The 23,286-nt window shown below is 40.9% G+C and overlaps 1 protein-coding gene across 6 annotated transcripts in view; it reads right to left on the bottom strand.

Annotated features, from left to right (window-relative positions):
- Nucleotides 1–3,141: 3,141 nt before the first annotated feature.
- MYO6 (myosin VI) overlaps nucleotides 3,142–23,286 on the bottom strand; it is a 262,780-nt gene continuing 242,635 nt past the window's right edge. For 4 of the 6 annotated variants that reach the window (XM_066604748.1, XM_066604773.1, XM_066604782.1 and 1 more), the window contains 4 exons: nucleotides 15,022–15,153; nucleotides 13,249–13,275; nucleotides 7,366–7,584; nucleotides 3,142–4,379 (listed from right to left, as the gene is read on the bottom strand). In XM_066604748.1, the coding sequence (XP_066460845.1) occupies nucleotides 4,180–4,379; nucleotides 7,366–7,584; nucleotides 13,249–13,275; nucleotides 15,022–15,153 (578 nt within the window). In that variant the 3' untranslated portion in view covers nucleotides 3,142–4,179. The remainder of the gene's footprint in view (nucleotides 4,380–7,365; nucleotides 7,585–13,248; nucleotides 13,276–15,021; nucleotides 15,154–23,286) is intronic. The other 2 variants (XM_066604765.1, XM_066604788.1) reach the window with 1 other exon arrangement.

Here is a 23,286-nt window from a genome sequence, read left to right as displayed (position 1 = left end):
CTCTCAGTATCTGTACAGACAAAACTCACATGTTGGTCTAGCTAGAACATGGTGCATTATTATTATTGCGATTTCCGTATCTCCATGAATAAATTTCCTTTGAATCTATGGAGTCTTTCAAAATTTCTTTTTATTTCGGTTATCGTACTTTCAAATTGTAATAACTTGTTATTAATATTCTGATCCAGAATTTAACATTTCTGCAATGCATAGTGAGCGGAGCTGAATGTTACAACTAGGGTTAATTCCACAACCGTGTTTTCACCACGTATTATGCGTGCTTTAGGTGGTTAATGGTCAATGAAAGTGAATGGACTTTCATTGATCCATGCACGTGTGTGTAGACACTGCGTATCGATACACAACAGAAATAGAGCAATAGAGCATGCTGCCATCTAAGTAGCATGCAGAGTGAGCCCTGTACATTTGCGTAGGCAGCATATGAAACGCTGTCCATATGCAATACATTACATATATGGGCAGCTTTTTCATATGCAGGGAATAAAAAAAAAAAATCACACTGAGAATGAGACCGAGAGAGCACTCTTAGCTCAAGAGACAAAAAAGGAAAAGACCCGCAGCATTTTATGCATACGCCCATGGACAAGGAGCCCTTGGGCTGTTTAGTTGAAACGCGTTAGCCATTTGGAGCGGTGCTCTGTATACAGGAATGGGTGTGCTGGAATTCCAATAAAGCTTCAATTTTATTCCACCCCTGTAATCACCTGGAGGTTTTTTTTTGGCAGATAAACTATGGAAAGAAAAAGGTGAACTATTTGCTGCTGGAAGGAAGGGAAGATGCCACTTTCCCAGATAAGAAACATTACAAAGCCTCATATATTCATACTAATTTATGCAAAAAAATAACTATAGGTACACTTTTAAAAAAAAACTTCTTTAAAGAGCTCTGTCCCTTTTCTCACATCATTTGTATTATCCCAGATAGCTACCCAAGAAACCTGGTTCCACTATAATTTAATCTACTCAGATATTTTGGTTAATAGGGTTTTTTTTTGTTATAAATTTACATTATTCTGACCTATTCACTAAAATATAGGGACTTTGTGCGTCCCCATGGCTGTACCCACACACCCATTGTCTTTCCTTCGTCATTGTATGTATAATCTTTTAGATGGCATTGTTCCTTTTTGACAAAATGTTACAGTTTGTAATTCTTGCAGTTTCCCTTTTTGTTTATATTGTTTGTTGTTACAAAGTTGCTACTGTACCATGCTTATGTTCAAAATTATCAGATTTTTTTGCTGATCGGATACAATCCTCAATAAATGTGATGTTTGAAAAAAATTCCAGACTTGCAGATTTATGTGTAATTTGAAACGATTTTTGAAAGTACATAGTAACTGGCACTATATTAACTGACTTTCATTGTTAAGAACACAGATGTCGTTTGGGGTATTAGTCAATTTATACAATTGTCATGCCTTTTTATGTTGAATGGCTTTGATGCACAGCACAGATTTTGTACCAATTCAGTTCATTACCATCCTGAAATATTTTGCCGGCATTATTCTTTTAAGTGACTTTGTAATTGGCATTTTGTTTATTTTCTAACAACTCAGTACATTCATGAGAAAAGCTCTTCCGTTGGAACATAAAAGTACACAAAGGCAATCCAGTTGTGAGAACGTCTACTGAAGGTCAGGCTAATTTAGGTGAAGACAAAGTAGTATTTCAATATGGGGGGAGGGAGTTTAGGTGTATTGGAAAGTACAGAGAATAAACATTCTTATAAAGTGTATGGCTCATATAATGTTTTAATGTTTCTGTCTCCTTCAATGTTAATGGAAAAGGCTTTTGTGAACGAAAAATTTAATTAGTGTTTCAACCACTTTTGATAACGGAGCAGGTCATCTACAAAGTCATCTGTTTTATTTTCTAAACAGTTTACAGGCGTTAATGCTTTCACTCAAATATGGAATATAAATGAAAAAGGTCATTAAAGCACACCTGTCACCTATGCACAATAAAGCACCCATTTGATAGTTTGAACCAACATCTCTAAGAAGATTTTTGTTCTGCACACTGAAAATCAATAACCTATAGCAGCATTGATGATATTTTTTATTTCTATTAAATCAAAACGTTAATCGGCTTCTTTCACTAACCTGTCATTAGACAATTGTGAAAAACTTCAACAGCCTCGAATTGATTATTATTGGGTGGGTTTTCAATAGAGACGTATTGTGCGTACTATTATAGCCCTCAATGCCAGTCTACTATATCAAAAGATAACAATAGCTGTAAGAGATGAAAGTATTATTTTCCAGGACTCAGCTGTCGTTCAATCATGGCTGGGCACTGACTCTGATTGGCCACAGCGCTTAGCCAATCAGAAGGAATCCTCTGCCATAGCTGTCACAGCTGTGTCAGAGAGCGTAATGTACTCCCTATGTTTTCAGTGGGTATAGCGCTGCTGCCGCTGGCCCCATTGAAAGCAATGGGCGATATCACACATTCTTCTTTGCAAAGCGAAGTTATAGTGAAATCATCACTAATAAGAATGAAACCATTGAAAATCATTGGTTTCATTATCATGCGTTTTCACTCACTCTCATATCGCCAGTGGGCGTTCACCCTAAGGGCAATAAATTAATATGGGGTGTGGATGGTCTTAGTATTCAAGAAAGCTTGTGAAGGGCAAATCACTTTTCTCTAGGGAGGACTAGGGAATATATATCCTCTTTATATAAATATGTAAATCGACCAATTTTTTCATTCAATGTCACATTGTTCTATTTTGGGACGTTTTTACCTTCCTTTGGATCAACTGGAGACTTGTAAGTATAAAAGGTTTTTCTCACCCGCGATGTAACTTTGCAATAACAACTGAAGGTTATTCTTTGCTGATTTTTTTCTGTTATTTACGTGACCCCTATTGTTTTAAAATTAGGAGTGAAGAGCATCACAGGTCATTTCTATCACATCGGGTACTTGAATGAAAAAAAATCTCTTTAGAAATGAACTATGAACCTTATGAAAGAACTATATCATTTATTAGTTGACCAGGTTATCATAACATCCTTCGGAGAGCACAGGGAAGAACACAGGGTTTCAAGTCAAAGTATCTTTTTTTCACAGCACATGGAAAACAAAAAATTTACTTCAATGATACACTTCAAGTCACAAGAATACATTTTTATTCCTTTTATCAGATAGGGCACTAAAACAATGGTATTAAACGTTTATAAATAAACAGTCATGTCATGGCCACTATACAGCAACTTCTAAACTTCAGCATAACAACTGAGAAAATGGAATGGCTATAGGCTGGTAAAGAATGTCAGATTAATAGACAAAGTGGTCAGAGTATATATTATAAACGTATATGGATAAGGCTGGACACGTGCATTTAGATGGTTAATAAGAATATGGATCTATGATCTTAAATACTTAATGAGCTAACTACCTTCGAATCTCAGTGCAGTAAAACATACACATATGCATTGATACAACCTGTATCAATCCTATATGAGCTGCTTTCATTGTGTTTAAGTCAAAAAATAAACACTAAGTAGAGGCCAAAAGTCTTACTAAAATTATTCTTTATCATCAAATGTTCCTCTACAATAAAGAAGAATAAAATTGCTAGCATAGGCAACAAAATTAAAAGGCCATAAATTTTCACGCCAAGGGAAGAGTTATTCATGGTTAGAAGTTCAAACAATAACAGTGCAAGGAATGGTGTGGTAGTTCGAAGGTCAGAGGTTCCACAATTACACTGTGCCATGTTTTAGTGAATCTGCGCTTTACTTTAAAAGGTTCCCCAGCATTGGACAATGTGATGCCATAGAATCAGTGTGCACGGTGCATTGTGGCTTATCTCTTACTGGAAAACATGACTTCCATGTTGAAGATGAGCCAACAAACATCCAAGATAAGGCCTCACAAATCGAGATGCATGATAAACAAATTGAAAAATAAAAACTACAAAAGATCCTGGTAGGGCCACAGACCACAGCACTATAAAGCTACTAGATCGAAACTTCAAAAAGGATGAATTAATAAAACCCGCAATTAATAAAACCTGTTCACTTTATATTAAAACTTCTCTATTACATGATTACGGAATGCCTAGATCCTCTCTGCCAGAGGTTGGTTTCCCTTTGCTTTAGCCCATATTTACTAATTTCTTAGTGCAACGATGAATTCACTGGACAGCTACTTAAGAAGGTTTTGTAGCATTGCTGTAGCGTATGTTGGCCGGGCTTGTCTACTTTCTATTGCGTTACTCAAGTACTGAATTCCACCACAGCGCTCCCAAATCTCTTCAAACTGTCTAGGCAAAATTTCTGCTCCTCGTTTCCTTGTTAAACCGGTTTCTTCAAGGCTCAATTCGCACATCTCCATGTCGTCTTTGCCTGAAATTAGAACATTTTTTAAAATTACTACTACTTTTGTACACAGAATAAAGCATGCAAAACAAAATTCTAAGTGGAAGGTCACACTTCTCATAATACTCCGGCTACCATTTATTTTTGAATGCATGAGTTTTTGTAAAATTGTCAATTTTTTTGCCATGTCCATCCAAGCTTTATAAATAAACTCTGAGGCCGGCTTTACACATGTGTATGTGAATATGCATGTGCACAAGCACTGTACTTTTGAGGAACGAACATGGCTTTTTTTGCATGCACATCTGTATATTTTACTGTACTTTTTGCGTGCCCAGGTCATGTGCAAAAAAAAAATACCCACGGATGTTCCCAGACATTGAAATGGTTCATTAGTCAAATGAGTTTAAGACGTGTTCTTTTTCCTGCGCAATTACACAGTGTTTCATGCATATCATAGCATATTACACACACATTTGCGCATCCCCATTGACATCTATGGGGATTTTTATTGTGCAAATGCGCAGAAAAATAGACCATGTTGTAGTTTTTTGGCAAGGCTGAAATACATAGGAAAAATACGCACCTGTGAAAGAATCCATTGATATCAATTGGTTCTATTCACTGAGTAATGTGCGTGCAAGTTTTGCGTGCACAAATACGCCCGTGTAAAGTCGTCCATGAACTATAATTATTCCTCTATACTCATAGAATGCAAGTTTCAGAAACAAGCTGATCTAACTGAAATTTAGAGGGTAGCCGGACTATTATGTAAAGGGGTAGTAGTCTTTAAAAAACAGTTGGGGCACATTTCCAGTTGTGACAGTCTCTTGAATAAATCAAAGATCTTGTGATAGAAAGTTCCAGTAAAGACTTAAATAGGAAAAAAACATCTATGCCCTTTCCTTTAGAAGCAGTGTACACTTAATGCACTGATATTTGCGGTGTGTTACAATACTCTGTGCGATACATTTATTTTACCTTTCTAATATGTGGTGCGAGAACAGCTTTGACAACTGCTGCTACACCGTGACAAAACCTCTTATAGGAAAAGGAATGATTGTTTATAATAGAGCGAAAGTTGCCTTATCCTCAAAAGTAATAACCTAAAGTCTCCACTATATTATTTGATCAATGCTGAAAGAAGAATGGAGTGAGTATCTTAGCATGATAGCAATAAGGCCAAATCCAAACTTATAGGACTTTCTCTCGTAACCCAATAGGTTACTTTCAATATAAAACCAAATAGCCATATAAAAATAGAAATAAAAATCAGCATTATCACCTAGTCCATTGGCATAAAAACTAAGACATCCTAAACCATGATATTTGGGTATAACACCTATTCCAAGTTCAGATGTTCCTGGCTCTGTTGAATGTGATGGCCGGGACTTAAAGGAGATGTCTCGAGGAAGCAGTGAATTTTTTTTTTTTGCCCAGTCCCCCTAATTAAACATACATTACTAATTACCCCTGTAAATTACTTTCCTAGCTGGTTTCTACTTACCGTTCCAGCGTTTCAGCAACTTATAAAACTTTTTCCCAAGATGGCCGCCAGCTCTTTTCGCATCGCTTGCTGTAGCCCGACGTGCGCGCTCCCGAGACACTACCAGCTGTGTCTCCATGGCAACCAGACGCCCCGCAGCCGCCGACCGGACCCCTGGAGTGAACACGGCCGACCTGTCACCCACCGCCAGGCAGAAGGTAACCGGCGCAGCCCCCCCCTCCATCACAGCGGCAGCCCCCCCGGCGCAGCGACAGCCCCCCCCCGGCCCAGCGCTAGTTCCCCCGGCGCAGCGACAGCCCCCCCCATCACAGCGGCAGCCCCCCCGGCCTAGCGCTAGTTCCCCCATCACAGCGGCAGCCCCCCCGGCCCAGCGACAGCCCCCCCCGGCCCAGCGCTAGTTCCCCCGGCGCAGCGACAGCCCCCCCCATCACAGCGGCAGCCCCCCCCCCGGCCTAGCGCTAGTTCCCCCATCACAGCGGCAGCCCCCCCGGCCCAGCGACAGCCCCCCCCGGCCCAGCGCTAGTTCCCCCGGCGCAGCGACAGCCCCCCCGGCCCAGCGCTAGTTCCCCCGGCGCAGCGGCAGCCCCCCCCCCCGGCGCAGCCCGGCGCAGCAGCAGCCCCCCGGCCCATCACTTACCAGGACAGCTGGACAGCTGGGCGGCTTCTCCGGACAGCTCGGCAGCTCTGCACCTTCCTCTAACAGAGGAAGGTACAGAATGGCCGCTCCAGCGCGCTCCCGAGCAGTGACAGCTCGTCTGCGCATGCGCAGAAGAGCTGTAGCGGGGAGCACACTGAAGCAGCTCGTGCTGAATGGAGAAGACCGGACTGCGCAAGCGCGTCTAAAAAAAGCAAGCTGCCGGCGAATTTAGACGGAACCATGGAGACGAGGACGCTAGCAACGGAGCAGGTAAGTGGAATAACTTCTGTATGGCTCATATTTAATGCACGATGTATATTACAAAGTGCATTAATATGGCCATACGGAAGTGTATAACCCCACTTTGTTTCGCGAGACCACCCCTTTAAGGAAACAGCCAAGTGGGCTGCGCTATGCTATTTCCATAACTCCGACTGAAGACCATTGAAGTTATGGAAAAAGCATAGGACAACAAACAACACTGTTTCCATTAGTCAGGAGCTGTGGAAACAGTTTAGCTCACTGTGCTATGCTGTTTCCATAATTCCCATTACTATGGCAGTTATGGAAACAGAAAAGCACAGTCCATTTGACTGTTTCCATGAAGTCCCGGCCACCTTATTTAGCCGTGCCAGGGCAGTGAGGGCCAAAACTAGAGGTAAGTGTGGGTTCCAAAGATAGGAACATCCCTTTAAGCACCATTATATTTCCCACCAATATCTGACATGCAAGTAAATTTTAATTTGGTCTAAACTGTGAAGGGCATTTAACTTTACTTTAGACTTTGTTTGCCTCTGTGACTAATAATAACAATATCTGACATGCTTACCAATAATAATAGAATGTCTCAAAAACATAAAAATACATACCAGCTACCAGCAAGATGGGTGGCTTATCTGGGTGAAGTTCCATTTGACGGGCAATCCATGGTCCATCAAAATGTGCATACCACCATCCTTTCTTCTTGTTCTGAGGCTCTTTGTACTGGTCAGCTGGACGAATAAATGGAATGCGGAAGTATCGTTGCTGTCGGTTCGCTTCCACTTCCTGTTGCCTAGCCGGCAGCTGCACCACTGGGTTCTGTTGGGCTGCACACACAAAACAGGTTACATTGCATAAGAAAAACATATGGAACTGCTTGGCAAAGACTCAAACTCTGCCAACAACCCTGTGGACATTTGTTCTGTAATGCCTAGTCCAAGATCCAAGGTACATTTCTTCAGCAGTTACTGTAAATGTCCATATTTGAAATGACCACCATTATAGCATAGAAAGTCAGATAGAGACTAATAAGCCTGCGTTGCATTCTGGCCTTTCACGGGTATTACTGCCTGAAGTCATATTACGGAGTGCTAGCTATAGCACTTTTATTGCTGTGCCAGCCCTTCAAGTCTGAATATGAAAAATGGTGTACTTTAACAATAGTTGAAATTACATTACAAGGCTCAGTACTTCCTCATAATATTGGCTGGGATAATACGAAGCTCAATTAGATCTTTAAGAATTTGTCAAACAGATTTTGGTCTCTGAAAAAGGACAAATGGAAGTGGTTATCTCTGTCTTCATAAGGTACGTTAAATGCAAAGACTGTTTTATCTACATCTGCTGGCTATAACATTTAAGAAGAGGGTAATATTCTTCAATGGAAAGAACCGGCAGGACATCCAGAAAAATCATTATTTTACCTATCTCTAATTCCAAGGGCAAACATCTACATACGTGTATGAATTATATGGAAGCTATTGTGTCCATTTACAACTAATGCGTGTGCGCACCACAACATGGGTTATCTTGTGTGGATATTTGTTGCAGTTACATAGATTAATAACATTTTACCAGTTCTTCATTTTTAAAGTATTTGCCTATATGAAATATGAGAGGCAAAATATTTACTTAAAAATTTACAAAACATGCATATTTGTATGCAGTATAGTAAAATAAGGCTCAACAAATGTTGAGGTTTTGCCATTTTTGTATTAAAATAATGTCAGATATAAAGAAACTGGAACAAACATCAACATAGTAGACTGAAATGAATAAACACGACAGTGTTACCCGATTGCTTGTGTTTAAGATGTGTTAAATGATGTTAGAACATTTTTTCCGCATTCTACGCTCAAGGATCTACCATACAACTTGTGGCTATAGCGCTCTGCAGTGTTCATGGCATGTTTGGACATGCAGCTTCACAAGACCCCCCGCTCAGGTAAGAGCAGAGTAGATGCATATTAGAATATTCTCCATCTCAAGAATACTGGTAAATATCGTTAGAAAAACAGAACTTTGTTGACAAAGTTGTAATGAAGTCATTGAGGATCCAGAAACTTTTTGGAGACTTCAGTTTTCAATCTGCAGGCTGATAATTTTCCCATAGCATATGATGAACAAACTGTGTGAGGTGGATATGACAGCTGTGTATGTCAGCTTCTTCCCAACTTTGTACATTTATTTTTGTTTCCATAGAGATAAAGTGCCGTTCCGATGCAAAAATAATCTCAAATACTGTATTAGGGAACTGCATTGTAAGTAATTCCCCAGCATAATGCGATCATCGAAAGTCACAACCTGACAGTAGCCTGTATGTACTCTGCACTCCTCACTGACATCCAGCACAGTATGTTAGTAATGTTCACGACAGCCTGTATGGTCAGTGGCACAGACGTGATACTGATCATCATGACAGTCTTAGTAGTCCTCTTGTAGTCTACTAACTGCTGTAACATCAGTATTCTGCACCAAGTACTTCTATGGCAGGGCCGTTTGTTTTACTATGGTCCAACAGGCTTATCAAAAATACCCTATTGCAATTTTAAGATTAAATCCGTGAACTACTCATATAGTAATTCCCGAATATAAAATTTAGGCCAGGGCTCAACTGTGAATTTTTGTTGCAGTAAATCAGCAGTTTATCGCAGCCGTCAGTCGACCAAGACCAAAAGTTGGTGTGGAGCCCCTAGCCTAAGAGTGGCTCTAAGAAAGAAAAAAAGAAGGTTGACCTAAAGGAAAGCACACGTGGAGTAAGGCACTGCTTGTCGTAAAGACTGTAATCGTACCATCCCAGGACACGATCACCTGATTTTATTTCTTACCACTTCCCAAAAGATTTCAATTTATTTGCAGCATAAACACTTTCACCGGTGATGTGTGATTGGTATATGGCATAATACATCATGGCAGAATCGTACATGGTCATTCAGCGCTATGAAGCAAATGTATTTGCAGAAAAACAAACAAGAACAACCACCATTGCCCATGAGCTTTATTGACAATTTTCTATCTCCATTTTAATCATAGTTTTAGACCCTTTTAAGCCGATTTGTTATAGCTGGGTATCAGCGCAACAGGTCATGTGATCATGGTCTAAGAAAACATTCTGCAATGGTGTAGAGCAGTGTTCCCCAACTCCAGTCCTCAGGGACCGCCAACAGGTCATGTTTTCAGGATGTCCTCAGTATGGCACAGGTGATGTAATTATTGTCGGTGCCTCAGACATTGCCAGAGGACATCCTGAAAACATGACCTGTTGGGGATCCCTGAGGTCTGGGGTCAAGAAACACTGGTGTAGAGTACCTACTGCATGTTGCTTACCAACAGGTTACGCTCACAGGTACTGTATAATGGGTGGAAATAGGTTACTTTTACTAGTACCTATATACAGATCATATGCATGTATAGGGGTAGTTTTCTATTTAGCAGTCTGTACCTGCCGCAATAATGTTTTCCAAGTAGATGACATGGCAGCTGATAAATTGCAGTCTATAACCCACCACACCAACCACGACCGTTAGCGCCACCTTATGGTTACCTCTTTTTTAGAAAAGCTGTTTGCTACAGTTATGTCTCTCAATGGTTAACCTTTAGTTAGAGTTTTTAGTGCGGACCTTTTTGTAAACATCACTTTTGAAATCAATGATTCAGCACTTAATAGAGTACTTATCTGGCAGCTGCCTTGTGTTCAGTACAATATATATTATATTTCTACTGCAAAGTAATAGCTATATATCCATTCTGTATTAAATGGTACTGGCTACTTGTGTTTCAAAGTTATCAACTTTCCTCAAGTTATACACAAAAGTCTTAAATATTGTTTTTTACAATTGGGAGAAAACACAAGAATACAATATTCTCTTGTGGAGCTATTAGTGTAGGTAGTTACAGTGTCTACTTGGCGTTCCCTATGGCAATACATCCTGAACTGTAACATGACAGGTGTGGTGTTCCCCAGATTAATAACAGCTGATGGGAGGTGGATTTTACGGTAGATTGGGATTCAGATGTACATTATATCTTCTTGAACATGAACTGCCAGGGAACAGAGCAGAAAGTGTAAGCAAAAAGAAACCGGGTCAAGCGCATGGACACCGCCTGTACGTTCACATGCTGATACCACATCCAAAGAATGAAGGGTTTTTAAAAATCATTCAAGGGATTTTGTAAATGGAACATTTTGTTTCTTTTAATGATATCATTTATTAAGTTTCTCGTCAAGATTTAAAGGCATATTAAACATTACTGAGGGCTCATTCACATCAGCGTTTTAATTTCCATTTTAAATGGATACTTTTTGTTTTAATGGAATGGAGAGCAAAACGGAATTTAAACGGAAACAAATGGAAACCATAGTTTCAATTTTTTCAGCAGATCTGGTAGACAAAGCTGTTATAAAAAAAAAACAGTTTCAATCAATTTGCTTCCGGTTGCTTCCATTTAGGTCCGTCTTCAACTGATCCATTTTGAAGTCTTTTGTTGTTCTAACCTCTAGCATATGCTCATTTAACATGTTCAGTTCCCAACTGTACTCCATAAGGGCTTGCGGTAAGTAGAGGCAATGAAAGTCAATGGACTTTCATTCTTCCATGCACACCAGTGTGCGGGCACTGTGTATCCATAGCAAGAGAAATAAATCGCAGCATGCTCTATTTGTCTGCATATCATTCACAAGCCCTTCTATGGGCTGCGTATGATATGCTATTTCCATACGCATCCCCACTCTGAACACAGCGGGGAATTCCCGCATGCGCAGTGCCACACGCAGCCCATACGAGGTCTCTGCTGACAGAGCGTATGGGCTGTGTATGTGTAAAATGCCACGGGAAGCCCGCAGCGTTTTACACATATGGCTGTGGACATGGGCTCCAATGGTCCCAAATGACAGCAGAGCGAGTTTTGCCATTTGTGCTTCTTAACTTAAAACACAAACATTCCGCTCCAAAAGTCATGACAACTCAATTTTAGGGCAGGCTATTAACATACACAGTCTTCAAGCCTAAAATAGGATCCGAATATCTTTCTACTCAAGTCAATGTATGATTATATAGTCATCCATTCTTGTATAATGACAGTATTAGATCCAGGCTACAAGTTTTATGGATCTCCCAATTTTATATTACACCGATTCTTTTCCATTGGTCAAAATGGCAAAGAAAGTGTATTGTCATACATGCCCAGTGATGCCACAACTAGGCACAGGCTGCTTCAAAGATTATCATTCATAGAAGTATTTTTAATCATGTTGTTTTAAATATATATCTAGTGCGCCAAAAAGATGATATTTTATTGTTTTTATCTGGTATATTATATATACCCAGCAAAATCTGCCCTAATAGAGTCAAGGAAACTGGCACCCATTTTTGGGTGACAAGGCACCTGCAGAAAAGTATCCGTCACCCCCTTTCGGGTGACACGGCACTCAAAAGTGTTAAAAACAGATCAGCTAAACAGATATCAAAACCAAAACCAAATGGAAACCTCTCTGCTCTGTTCCGTCAGCTATTGACGATAACGTCAAGAAACTGAAGTGTCATCTTTGTTTGATTTCCAATTTTTTGCAGAAATAACAGCACAGCAGTCTGCTATTATTTCAATTTAAAGGCGGAAATCAAACAGAACTGAGACAAACCGAGCTGAACTGAAGCACTTCAGTTCCCACTGGAATCAATAGGAACTTAAACTGCTTTGTTTTCGGTTTGGCGGCTTCTCAGATGGAACTCCTCAACAGAAAACAAAAGTGGAGATGGAAGTGAATGAGCCCTCATTTTTAACACTGTGGCGGCAAGACAAAAGGAACATGCCCTGACGGGTAGTAAGAGCAGGATGTTATCTCAAGGTGATGCCTATCAAAATCCTTAGTTCTGAAAATGTGGTGGACAATATTCTCAAGTGTAGCTTGATGGTCCAGGCTCACCACAAGCCCACATATTGTCCCTCCACCTAACTGATTCTACATGCCAGTACATACCGGTATTTGATTAGCCCGTGTGGAAACTTGTGTTAAGGCAGCAGAAATGCAGTCCTAAGCTCTCACTCACAACCTGAATGTTGCGGGTTCAATCCCTGCATGGTTCAGGTAGCCAGTTCAAGGTTGACTCGGCCTTCCATCCTTCCAAGGTCGGTAAAGTGAGGACTGGGGGGGTAAAAGGATGACTGGGGAAGGTAATGGTAAACCACCTCGCAAAAACAGTCTGCCAAGAAAATGTCACAATGTGACGTCACCCTAGAAGTTTGTTATAACACCCTCCGTCCTGCCTGCTTATAGTGCCATGTTTCTTATTTGCCAGGGTAGTCTATGGCCACCCCCAGCATGATGTCATGGTTGTGACTATTAGTTCCGTTAACTTTATAGCGACACCAATGACAATAGTTAAGGTTTCATTGATTTCCACAACTGTAGCAAACATGTTGGTTAGTAGCAAAAAGCATAAACACCTTCCCCTCTCATCTCAGGTTAGTTCTTTTACCATCTTCTCACTTACTTTGGTTGTTCATAAATGGAGCAAAATCTGTAAACAAATATCATTTGGAATTGAAAACATGCAGCGTATATGACAATAATTAATGGGGAAACAGTAATAATTAAACATGGATTATCTTCTTTATATGCAAATTAGAAATGCTGGTTGCTCTAATTATACATTATAAACATTAACTAATGCAGGGTTACCCAGGTCATATTACTTAAGCGGTCCCAAAGTAGAGAGCCTATTAAGTATTCTGTGTGTACTATGAAAGAGATATAGATGTATATCTCTCTCTATATATATGGACCTATCACAAATGGAATAGTTGACATATAATTTGTATTATACTCTGAGCTTCAATTCATTACCACTTTCAAGATATTTGCTTGAAACATGCCTTTATGCTTTTTTTTCCTTTTACACACACAAATGAAAGCTTAGAGTCTTAGTACTTCTCACAATTGAAAGAATTCTATTCATTGTGCACACCATTCTGATAGATTTTTCCTACCCTGATACATTGCGTCAAAGAATAAGTTCATAGTAGACATTTGTGCTGTGGATCAAGAGAATTGTCTAGACTGGAAACAATGTAATAAACTCCCAAAACAAGAGTGAGACCTGTGATACTGATATGTTTCGCTCACAGAAGATGGCCTAGACTGCTAAACTGTAACAAACACTAACTTGTAACAACTAGTTACATTTCAGGCTATACATTTATGTCAGGAAGGGTAGGGTTTGCCCTTATGGAGAGCACCTAGTAGGTGTGAGGAGACTTATAAGGCCAGGCATACGCCTCTAGGAAATTTATGCAAATGGAAAATAGAACAATGCCTCTATAGTGCCACCTAATTAAAAAGCAGCAAGTCAATGTCAGACCTTTTAACAAACTTTATAACAATGACTGGGAATCTGAGCCAAAGTCAGAGTCTTCTCCAGCAGGAAAGGTAAACCATATACAGACAGGGGTTTTTGTCCTCCATGAGCGTGTAGTAGGTTGCTGGGTTAGAAGCCCAGGAAATAGGTGGCGCCGTTGAAGCATTGTTTCATGTTCCCATTTACAGACTCTAAAGTTAGACATTAAGGTAGGTTACCATTTACTGTCAGGAAGCAAACAAACTGAAACACAAGATGTAATAATGCTGCATATACATATTTTCATTATTTACTCATTCTGCACTATTTATATAGGACTGGGCAACCTATTTAAGCACTTACTACACAGCGGTATTCTGTTTACTAAAGTCTCTTGCTGTCCTTGTATAGATTATGACGCAAACAACCAATCCCAATGTGTATGCAAACATGCATATCATCAAAACAGAACTCAGTCCAAAAAGTCCCTCCTTGATATGTGTTATCACACTTAATTCTTGTCTGAACATGAGATAAGCTGTCAGAAATGAATGTGCCCAGAAAATGGAAAGCACTCGCTTACATATGGTTATCTATATAAATTAACTCCATTTTTTAAATAAGGATTAAGATCTCCCTTGAGGGAATTTAACCTGGATAAAACCTCTCAGAACAGTACCAGGTATTTCTCCGAGAAGCACAAAGTATTTGAAGTAGTGTTTAAAGGAAATGAGAAGTATTATCCTCAAGGATTAAGTATTTAGAATAGAAATTGATTTTGGCATTTCACAAGTGGAACAAAGCAATTAAGAAAACACTTATTCAGAGCAAAAGTCTAATTCTATGACCTAGTGAGTGTAAATAAAGTAACAGAAACTCTACTTGTGTATCTGTATGTACACAGAGTACAATTACTAAGCCCAGGCTTACCATAATCTGTAACAGATTTCGGGGCACGCTGGTCACTGTCTGCATTGCGCTTCTTGTTCTTAGACTTCCAGGCATGATAAACTTTGAGCCGCCTGTGAAATTCTTCTCTGCATGCCGCCAATAACTCAATATCTGTCCATAACATTTATGGGGAAGAAAAAATATTTTTGTTAGTGCAACCATGTGATTGTGTGCCGAAATTCAAGTAGTATGGTTAAAACTACATCAAGAATCCCCATTAAGAAGCCACGTGTAGTTTTACCACAGTTTGCTGTTACATTGTCACAGCAATGAAACAGACAATCAATCAATTACAGTGAACCCATGTATGGTATTTCAATGAGGTTTTAACGCCACTGCCTGAACACACCATTGTGGACAGTTACTTTGGGTAGTGATTTTTCAGTCAGCTGTCCTCTGGGCTTCTCATGACTTCAGTTTCTGAGATGAGTAGCAGCTAGAGATGAGCGAACCTACTCATTTCGAGTAATTACTCGATCGAGTACCGCGATTTTCGAGTACTTCAGTACTCGGGTGAAAAGATTCGGGGGCGGCGTGGCAGCGGGAGGTAGCAGTGGGGAACAGGGGGGAGCCCTCTCTCTCTCCCTCTCCCCCCCACTCCCCGCTGCAACCCCCCACTCACCCACGGCGCCCCCCGAATCTTTTCGCCTGAGTACGGAAGTACTCGAAAATCGCAACACTCAGGCAAAAAAGGGGCGTGGTCGAGTAGGTTCGCTCATCTCCAGTACCAGCTATGAGACAATTTCTATTGACACTGCCATAGTAGCCCACATGCAGAAACTTGTGCTCTTACTTGGATACTAAGAAGGTCCAACACACTCCCCTCACAGCATAATTACACTTTCAGGTTACTCTTCAGAAAAAGCTGCCATGTGTATAAATGAGAAGTAACAACATGTATGGCCATTATGAATTTATCATAGTTTTTTTTCTCTGAATGTTCCATCTGTAATTATCAGTTTTCCCTGAGCTGGTGGGTGGAGGCTGAGCCTAGGTTGTCTTAATACTACGCTCAAAGAAGAGGAGACCCTGCACTCATCACTCTGTAGTTCACTCTCAAAAACAGCATCAGCTTGAAGGACATTATACAGCCATAAGTGATAAAACCAAAAGAAAGGGTTGCCCTCATACTTATATCTGATGTGGTACTATGATTTCACATATATGTTACTATAATTTTAAATGATTGTGTAAAAAAAAATTAAAAACTTAATGTAAAGTCACTTTCTGTAGCTGACGTCATAAATAACTTCTAATATAGTTTATCTTAACACAACATTCAGTTTATGTGACATCCACTGCATAGTATATTTTTGCTATAGCTGGTACCAAATGTGCTACAGATTTTGTTTCAACCATGTGACATTCCTCTTTCCAATGCATGATGCCAGTTTCTTTTAGATACTGACACCATTTACAGTGCCTTTATTCTCTGAATGGAGAGATCAACCTGGTTGTTGCAATGTGTTCATAGACACCATGCTATGTCCCCTGCTCTGTGTATTGATGGAATAAGTACACCTGCACTGGACTAATAAAACCAAGGAGGGCAGAGAACAGGAGTCCAGGGTCATGGGGAGTTTTCATCAACCGAATGTTTGTATACCTGTAATAAGCCAAGGATCCTCAAAACTCGGCCTTTATTTTATGTAACTGCATTGATCCCTTTATTTCATGTTTGTCTATATAGCAGGCAGACAGCACTAACTTCAAGGGAAATCCAGTCTGAGAGACGGCATTCACTAGAGATTGCTCATACACAATATATTTATATGAACGTCAGTGTTCCCAGCTGTTTCGTACAACTGCGCAATAAATTATTCATTATACCATGACATTCAATTCAAAACAATTCTCTTTAAAAAGTAAAAAAAAAAAAAGTACTCATTTATCAAGCTGAGTAACCCCGGAGATTAAGGAAAGAGACCAACATTCTGAGATATAATGAACTGTGTGTGTTTGTGTTAATCTTTAGAGAGACCTTCCACTTTTTCCTTCTATTACAGGAGTGTACAACTATTTTTGGTGTGAGGGTGCATTGTCATGTTGTTTTACCAGAAGGTGCCCCAATAAAATCTAAGCTGCTTAAGGCCTCATTCACACGAGCGCTGTCTGCGCGCATTAGAGGCACGCACAGGACGTACTTCTATAAGAACCAATGGGTTCCTATAGAAGTGTTCACATGAATAATTGTAAGTTCTCGCAGCTAACAAAGATAGGACATGTGACTGCAGGTCGCATCTAAGCTCCGTGGTGTGCGCAAAGATAGGACCTGATCTATCTTTGGTGCGTGCTTTCCATACACTCCTATGGGAGCTGGATAACACGCACCTTGGATCGCGTTGACTGGCTACTTCAAGCAGCAGGAACTAACCTGTTCATGAGATCTTTAGAGCTGTATAGCCGCGATCTTTTTCACGCAGCTGTACTGTGCACCCACAGCGCTCATCTGAATGAGCCCTAAAGCATACTTGAGGTCTCAACAAGTTTTCTAAAATATAACAGGTTCTCCTTACTTCCTAATTTGTTACTGTTTACACCAGATTCCGTGTCTAAGTTGTGATTTAAAGGTAGTCTTCCCCATTTTCTTCTTGCTCTGCTGTTTGCAATATACTTTCAGGAGGGGGCATGTAGCAAGCCTAGCATTCTGCCAGTAGTTCACTGTCCTGTCTTCCTTGCCTCTACTTTTTACACTGTATTGCACCATCTCTGGTTCAATCACTAGGGGGACAGTATCTAAATTCCTACCCCTCTGCTCTCCCACGGCGATCAGGCATTTAGAGACATTCTGGCCAAATGGTTATTAAACCCACTATAATGTATAAAACACACACTAACAAGCTGTAACAGCATGAGAGGCAGAGACTATGGAGATAGTTATCACAGTGTCTGCAGATCTGTCAGCCTGTTGCTTGTGAGCCCCCGAAACTGCCTGCGAAGATAGCCCCCTGCTGCAATGCAAACATCTCGTGTCCTTGTTACTATAGAAGCTCTGTACCTAACTACAGAGAGTAGATTGCAGAGAGGATGAAAGGGAGACCTCTAGTTGCAGACACTTTAAACATGACTTACAGTGGTAAAGCAACAAATTAGATTATAGAAATGATGAGACTAAGGCCTCATGTCCACGGGTGGGTTGGATTCCGCATGCGGGAGCCCACAGTGGAATCAGACCCAGCCCGCGGCTGAGGACCCTGCTTACCTGTTTGCGTCTTCTTTTTTCTGAACTGCAGATGTGTGTGGAAGTGCCGGCCGACACACATGTGCAGTTTATTTTTTTCTTCAAACTCCTGCTTTCCCGCTGAATCCGTGGCACGTCCGCAGTGTCAATTGCGGACTGGCCATAGATTGAATAGCTTCCATTCACTTCAAAGAAAGCAGACCATGCAAGAATCACAGCAAAATGGAGCATGTTGCGATTTTTTATCCGTCAGAGGAAACCGCAATTGGTTTCCACTCGTTGACACGAAGCATGCTATGAAGGCTTATTGCTGCGGAATCTGAAGCGGAATGCCCGTCCAGATTCCACAGCAAAAATCTGCCTGTGGACATTGGGCCTAACACAAACTAGGAGATGAACACAAGTTGCCCGAAAAGTTAGTGCCCTTTAAAAGCACTAATAGTGCAAACATAGTATTATTTTTAATAGAACCATGTCTCCTCCAACCTAATCCTCCTGTCCCACAGAACTATACCTCCTCCATCCCAATCTCACACAGAACTACATCTCCCTGTTATAGAATCTCTCCCACAGAGCCATGTCTCCCAATTATAAAATCCCCAAAGAAGCCATGTCTTCCACCAAAGAATTGCCCCCCATCGCAAAATCCCCCCTAAAACACACGCCCCCACTGCTTTTCTACTCCCCTGTACTACTCCACTATAACCGGCTTCGCCATCCTAGTATGTTGTTAACTGAGCATGTTACTTAGCTCTGAAGGAAAGCGCTCATTGGTCCATACAGATCCTAATCACACGGCCATATCAGGAGCCCATATTAACCTGTAAGCACTTTCCTTGACAGCCAAATAAAGTGCTCATTGTAGCCCTAACACGTCTGGCCCCGGAGTTCTTCAGAAACACAGATCTCACAGATAGGCAATCAGCTCCGTTTCTCTCTAATATCATAATCCATGGCAGTGAGTTGTGCATCCCTATTCCATTCCATTAAATTCTAAAAGCTTTCTCAACAGTGACAAATTTTTGCACCAACATAATTTCTTTTATTGCCAGATAACAGATTTTCTTTGTGAACATATTACTTTTCATCTATCATACTATTTGCTGACCTTTACCAGTTCTCATAAAACAATTTAGTGACATAAAAAAGTTTCACATATATTTAGCAGGATTTCTTCCCATCTGCATCGCGGCTTTGATTTTTAACGCTCTATACCAATGCCGTTTTGTTTTTGTGTTCATAGTTTATGATGGAAAGAATAGCACTGCAAGCTACCTCCAGAGCAAACCGAGCCTTATCTGTACTGTCTTCTCATTCCTGTTGCTCACTGTGATCCCTTTCATCTTCCAATACATAAAAACATGAAAAATGACCACCCTTCAGAGTGACTAATGGAATTATAAAAAGAACTGAAGAATTTTTTCAAACGCTTCCTTCCAAAATCTTTTCCTTCAATAATATTGTACAGCTGCAATGAAAATTATCCAACTGCAATTGCAAATTAGGTTTATTTGCCAAATTTACAAACTTTCAGCTGTTTGCAAAAAAAACAATCAATCCAACAAAAACAATTTAAATAGCTCAGCACAGCTAATATAACAAGCGGTTTCTCGAAATTCAACACAAACTACCACTTTTAATGACTACTGCAGTCTCAGAATTATTCAACTCTCATGAATAGAAATCCCTCATAAGAGCACACATTTGCAAATTAGGGATGGTCTCAAGTACACCTGGTGCAATTCATCAAGGGCTTCATTATTTGCATCAGGTGTGCTTGAGATAAAACACATCAAATACCTGGACTGGCTAGGGCTTTCTTAGAAAAAGTCAAGAGAGTGATCCAAAAACTCGAGAAGAGATCATTGCCTTTTACAAACAAGGCAAATGATACAAAACGGTAGCAAAGACACAATGTTCGTAGAGATACAGATGGAAGCACAATTCACAAGTTCAAAGCTAAAGGAACACTTACCATGCTACATGGACAAGGCAGAAAGAGCTCTCACCGGTTACCACCAGATTCCTGAGGTGGCAGGTGGTCAAAAACCTTCGAGTGACTGCAGCAAGATTGGGTGGCAGCAGACATGGAGGTTTCCATTTGCACAGTAAGCCACATACTAAATACTGAAGCTTTTAATGCAAAATGCCAAGACCTATACCTCCACTGACCCAAAAGCACATGAAACGTCAGCTTCAATATGCCGAAAGAATCCTAAAACTACAGATGTTTTAGGATTCTGTTCTGTGGAGCAATGAAACAAAACTGGAGCTTTTTAGGTCTTTGGATCAACAGTACGTCTGGCGAAGCAAGAATAAAGTATATGCTGAAAAGAACATCCTGCCTACAGTGAAGCATGGTGGAGGCTCGGTGATGTTCTTGGGCTGCTTTGCTTCCTCTGGCACTGGAAACCTGCACCGTGTGAATGGCCAGATGGATTCAATCCAGTAACAGGAGATCCTATGAGAAAACTTAAAGCCTTCAGCGAGGAAGCTGAAGCTTGAGCACCACACTGCCCCTTCCAACAGGATAATGATCCAAAGCATACCCTCAAAGCCATCCAAGGCTTGGTTAAAGAAGTAACACTGGACCTGGAATATTCTAGAATGGCTGTCGCAGTCATGTGACTTGAATCCCATAAAAAAATGTTTGATGACATTTAAAAAGGGAAAATACAGACTGCAAACCCAAGATCATTACTGAACTAGAGGCCCATGAGAAATGGGTGAAGATTCCTCAAAAACGCTGTCAGTAGCTGGTGTCTAGCTATGTATTATGTTTTCAGCAGGTTATATCATCAAAAGGGTGCTCTACAAAGCACTCAAGAAGCTTGTGATGAAGGGGCTGAATTCGGAGACTGCAGTAGTCATTAAAAATAGCATTTTGTGTTGAATTTGGAGAAACCACTTGTTATATTAGTTGTGTTGAGCTATTTAAATTGTTCTTGTTGGGCTTCATTAAGATAGGTTCAGCAAGGAAAATTGCGGTGACATTAGTGCTCCCCCACGGTGGAATATTGCTCGCAATATTCCGTCCCACCCGTGGACACTCTGCCTTACATGGCCACAATACTTAGCTCACTTATTATTGTCCAAACTCTTAGCATGTATAGTATGGCCACAATATTCACTTATTGTAAAAAAAAAAAAAGAAAAAAAATCAAGTACCTAGAAGGAGTTGTTGGAATTGAACAAAACTTCCTATGTGTGATTGTAAGGTTGATATAAGTAAGTGATTACAATATCAGAGCAAAAGGATAATTTATTGTGGAAAACTGAACCCTTTAACCCCTTGAGTGGCGGGTTTCCTACCACCCTGTCGTGCCCACCAGGGCAGGCTTTTTAAAATGGTCTAATCATTGAATTTCAACTAATTTTGCAGTTGCGTCTCAAGTGCCATAACTTTTTCATTTTTCCATTGACATGGCCATATAAGGGCTTGTTTTTTGCGGGACAAGTTGTGATTTTTTTAAACAGGGGGGAGGAAAAAAAGAAATGGGGAAAAAAGAAAAAAAGGGGCCATGTCATTAAGGGGTTAAATAATGTATTAACTTCCTTCTCTGGGTCATTACGACGCATGGATACCACATGTGTGATTGTATTTTTGATTTTTTACAAAGTAAAGGGAGACAGGTGTTTTTATAATTTTTTTTTATAATTTTTTACCTTTTTTTTTTTTTTTTATTTTTTTTTTGTCCCTTTAGGTGTTTTCCACAGGGACCCATCAGGACCCCTGATCACATTCCGGGGGTCCGATGGTGACAGCCCTTTACATGCTGCAGTGACAGCCCTTTACATGCTGCAGTCACATAGACTGCAGCATGTAAAGGGTTAACACAACAGAGATCGGAGGTTTTCTCTGATCTCTGCTGTAAGAGCTGGTACCTAGCTGTCCTCTCACAGCCAAGCACCAAGCTCTCCCTGCCACAGAGACCATCGGCTTGCTTCTGACAAGCCGATGGTCTCAATGGCAACCTGTAAACAAAGCAGGAGGTTGCCGACATATCGGCAATATCTTCTTCTGGTTTTTCAAAGCCCTTGCACTGCTCTGTGTGGGTCTGTGCAGGCAGAGCACAATGTCACAGCTTGTGGCATTGTGCTCTGCAGCTCCCATAGTGATACATAGCCCGGAAATCTATGAGCAGTGGAGCTCGTCCCGGAAAATTTCCAGGCGTGCCACTCAAGGGGTTAAGGGAGGCCTTTGTACCCTGTTCTACCACCTGTAGCTTGGATACAAGATGTGATACAGGTGGGCATGAAGGATCTAGTACCCTGTTGTACCGCCTCTATCTTGGATACAAGATGTGATACGGATGGGCATGAAGGCTCTAGTACCCTGTTGTACCGCCTCTAGCTTGGATACAACATGTGATACAGGCAGGCATGAAGGCTCTAGTACCCTGTTGTACCGCCTGTTGCTTGGATGTAGGATGCGATACGGGCAGGCATGGAGGAATACAGGTTCTGTATGGCACCCTGTGGCATATCGGTCCACATTTTCTGTAACTGAGCTTCTAGATTGTGCACTCATAGGCTGTGAAAGTTGGCATCCCAGATGGTCCCATACATATTCTATTAGTGATAAATCTGGCAACAGGCAGGCCACACAATTGTGCTAATGTTGTGAAGGCACTTCTGTGACACCCTTGCTGAGCATTATCCTGCTAGGAAATGCCTCTTGGAAGCCCTGTCATGAGGTGCAACACATGTGGATGTCCTGAACATATCGTTGAGCTGACATTGTCCCTTATACCACTACTAGGGGTGTCTGACCGTGTCTGGGGGGCTATCCATACGACAAACACAGCAGTCATCAGTGCCCAAACTAAACCTGGATTCATCACTGAAGACAATCCGGTTCCACTCCATAGCTGTCCACTTTCATCATTCACAAAACCACTGCAAACAGAGGCGACAGTGTGTGTCAAAGGCAGAACACGTAATGGGTGCCACAAGACCAATTGTCCTAAAGTCAAGCACCTGGAAATAGTTCCGATAGACACAGGGGCCTGTAACAGTGGTGCCACTTATCTCTGCATGGCGAACAAAAAATAGTTGGAGCC

Source organism: Eleutherodactylus coqui, chromosome 1 (assembly GCF_035609145.1).
Source record: "Eleutherodactylus coqui strain aEleCoq1 chromosome 1, aEleCoq1.hap1, whole genome shotgun sequence".
NCBI classification, from domain to species: Eukaryota; Metazoa; Chordata; class Amphibia; order Anura; family Eleutherodactylidae; genus Eleutherodactylus; species Eleutherodactylus coqui.
Note: the sequence above shows the minus strand (reverse complement) of the source record. Positions and strands in the feature narration are given on the sequence as shown.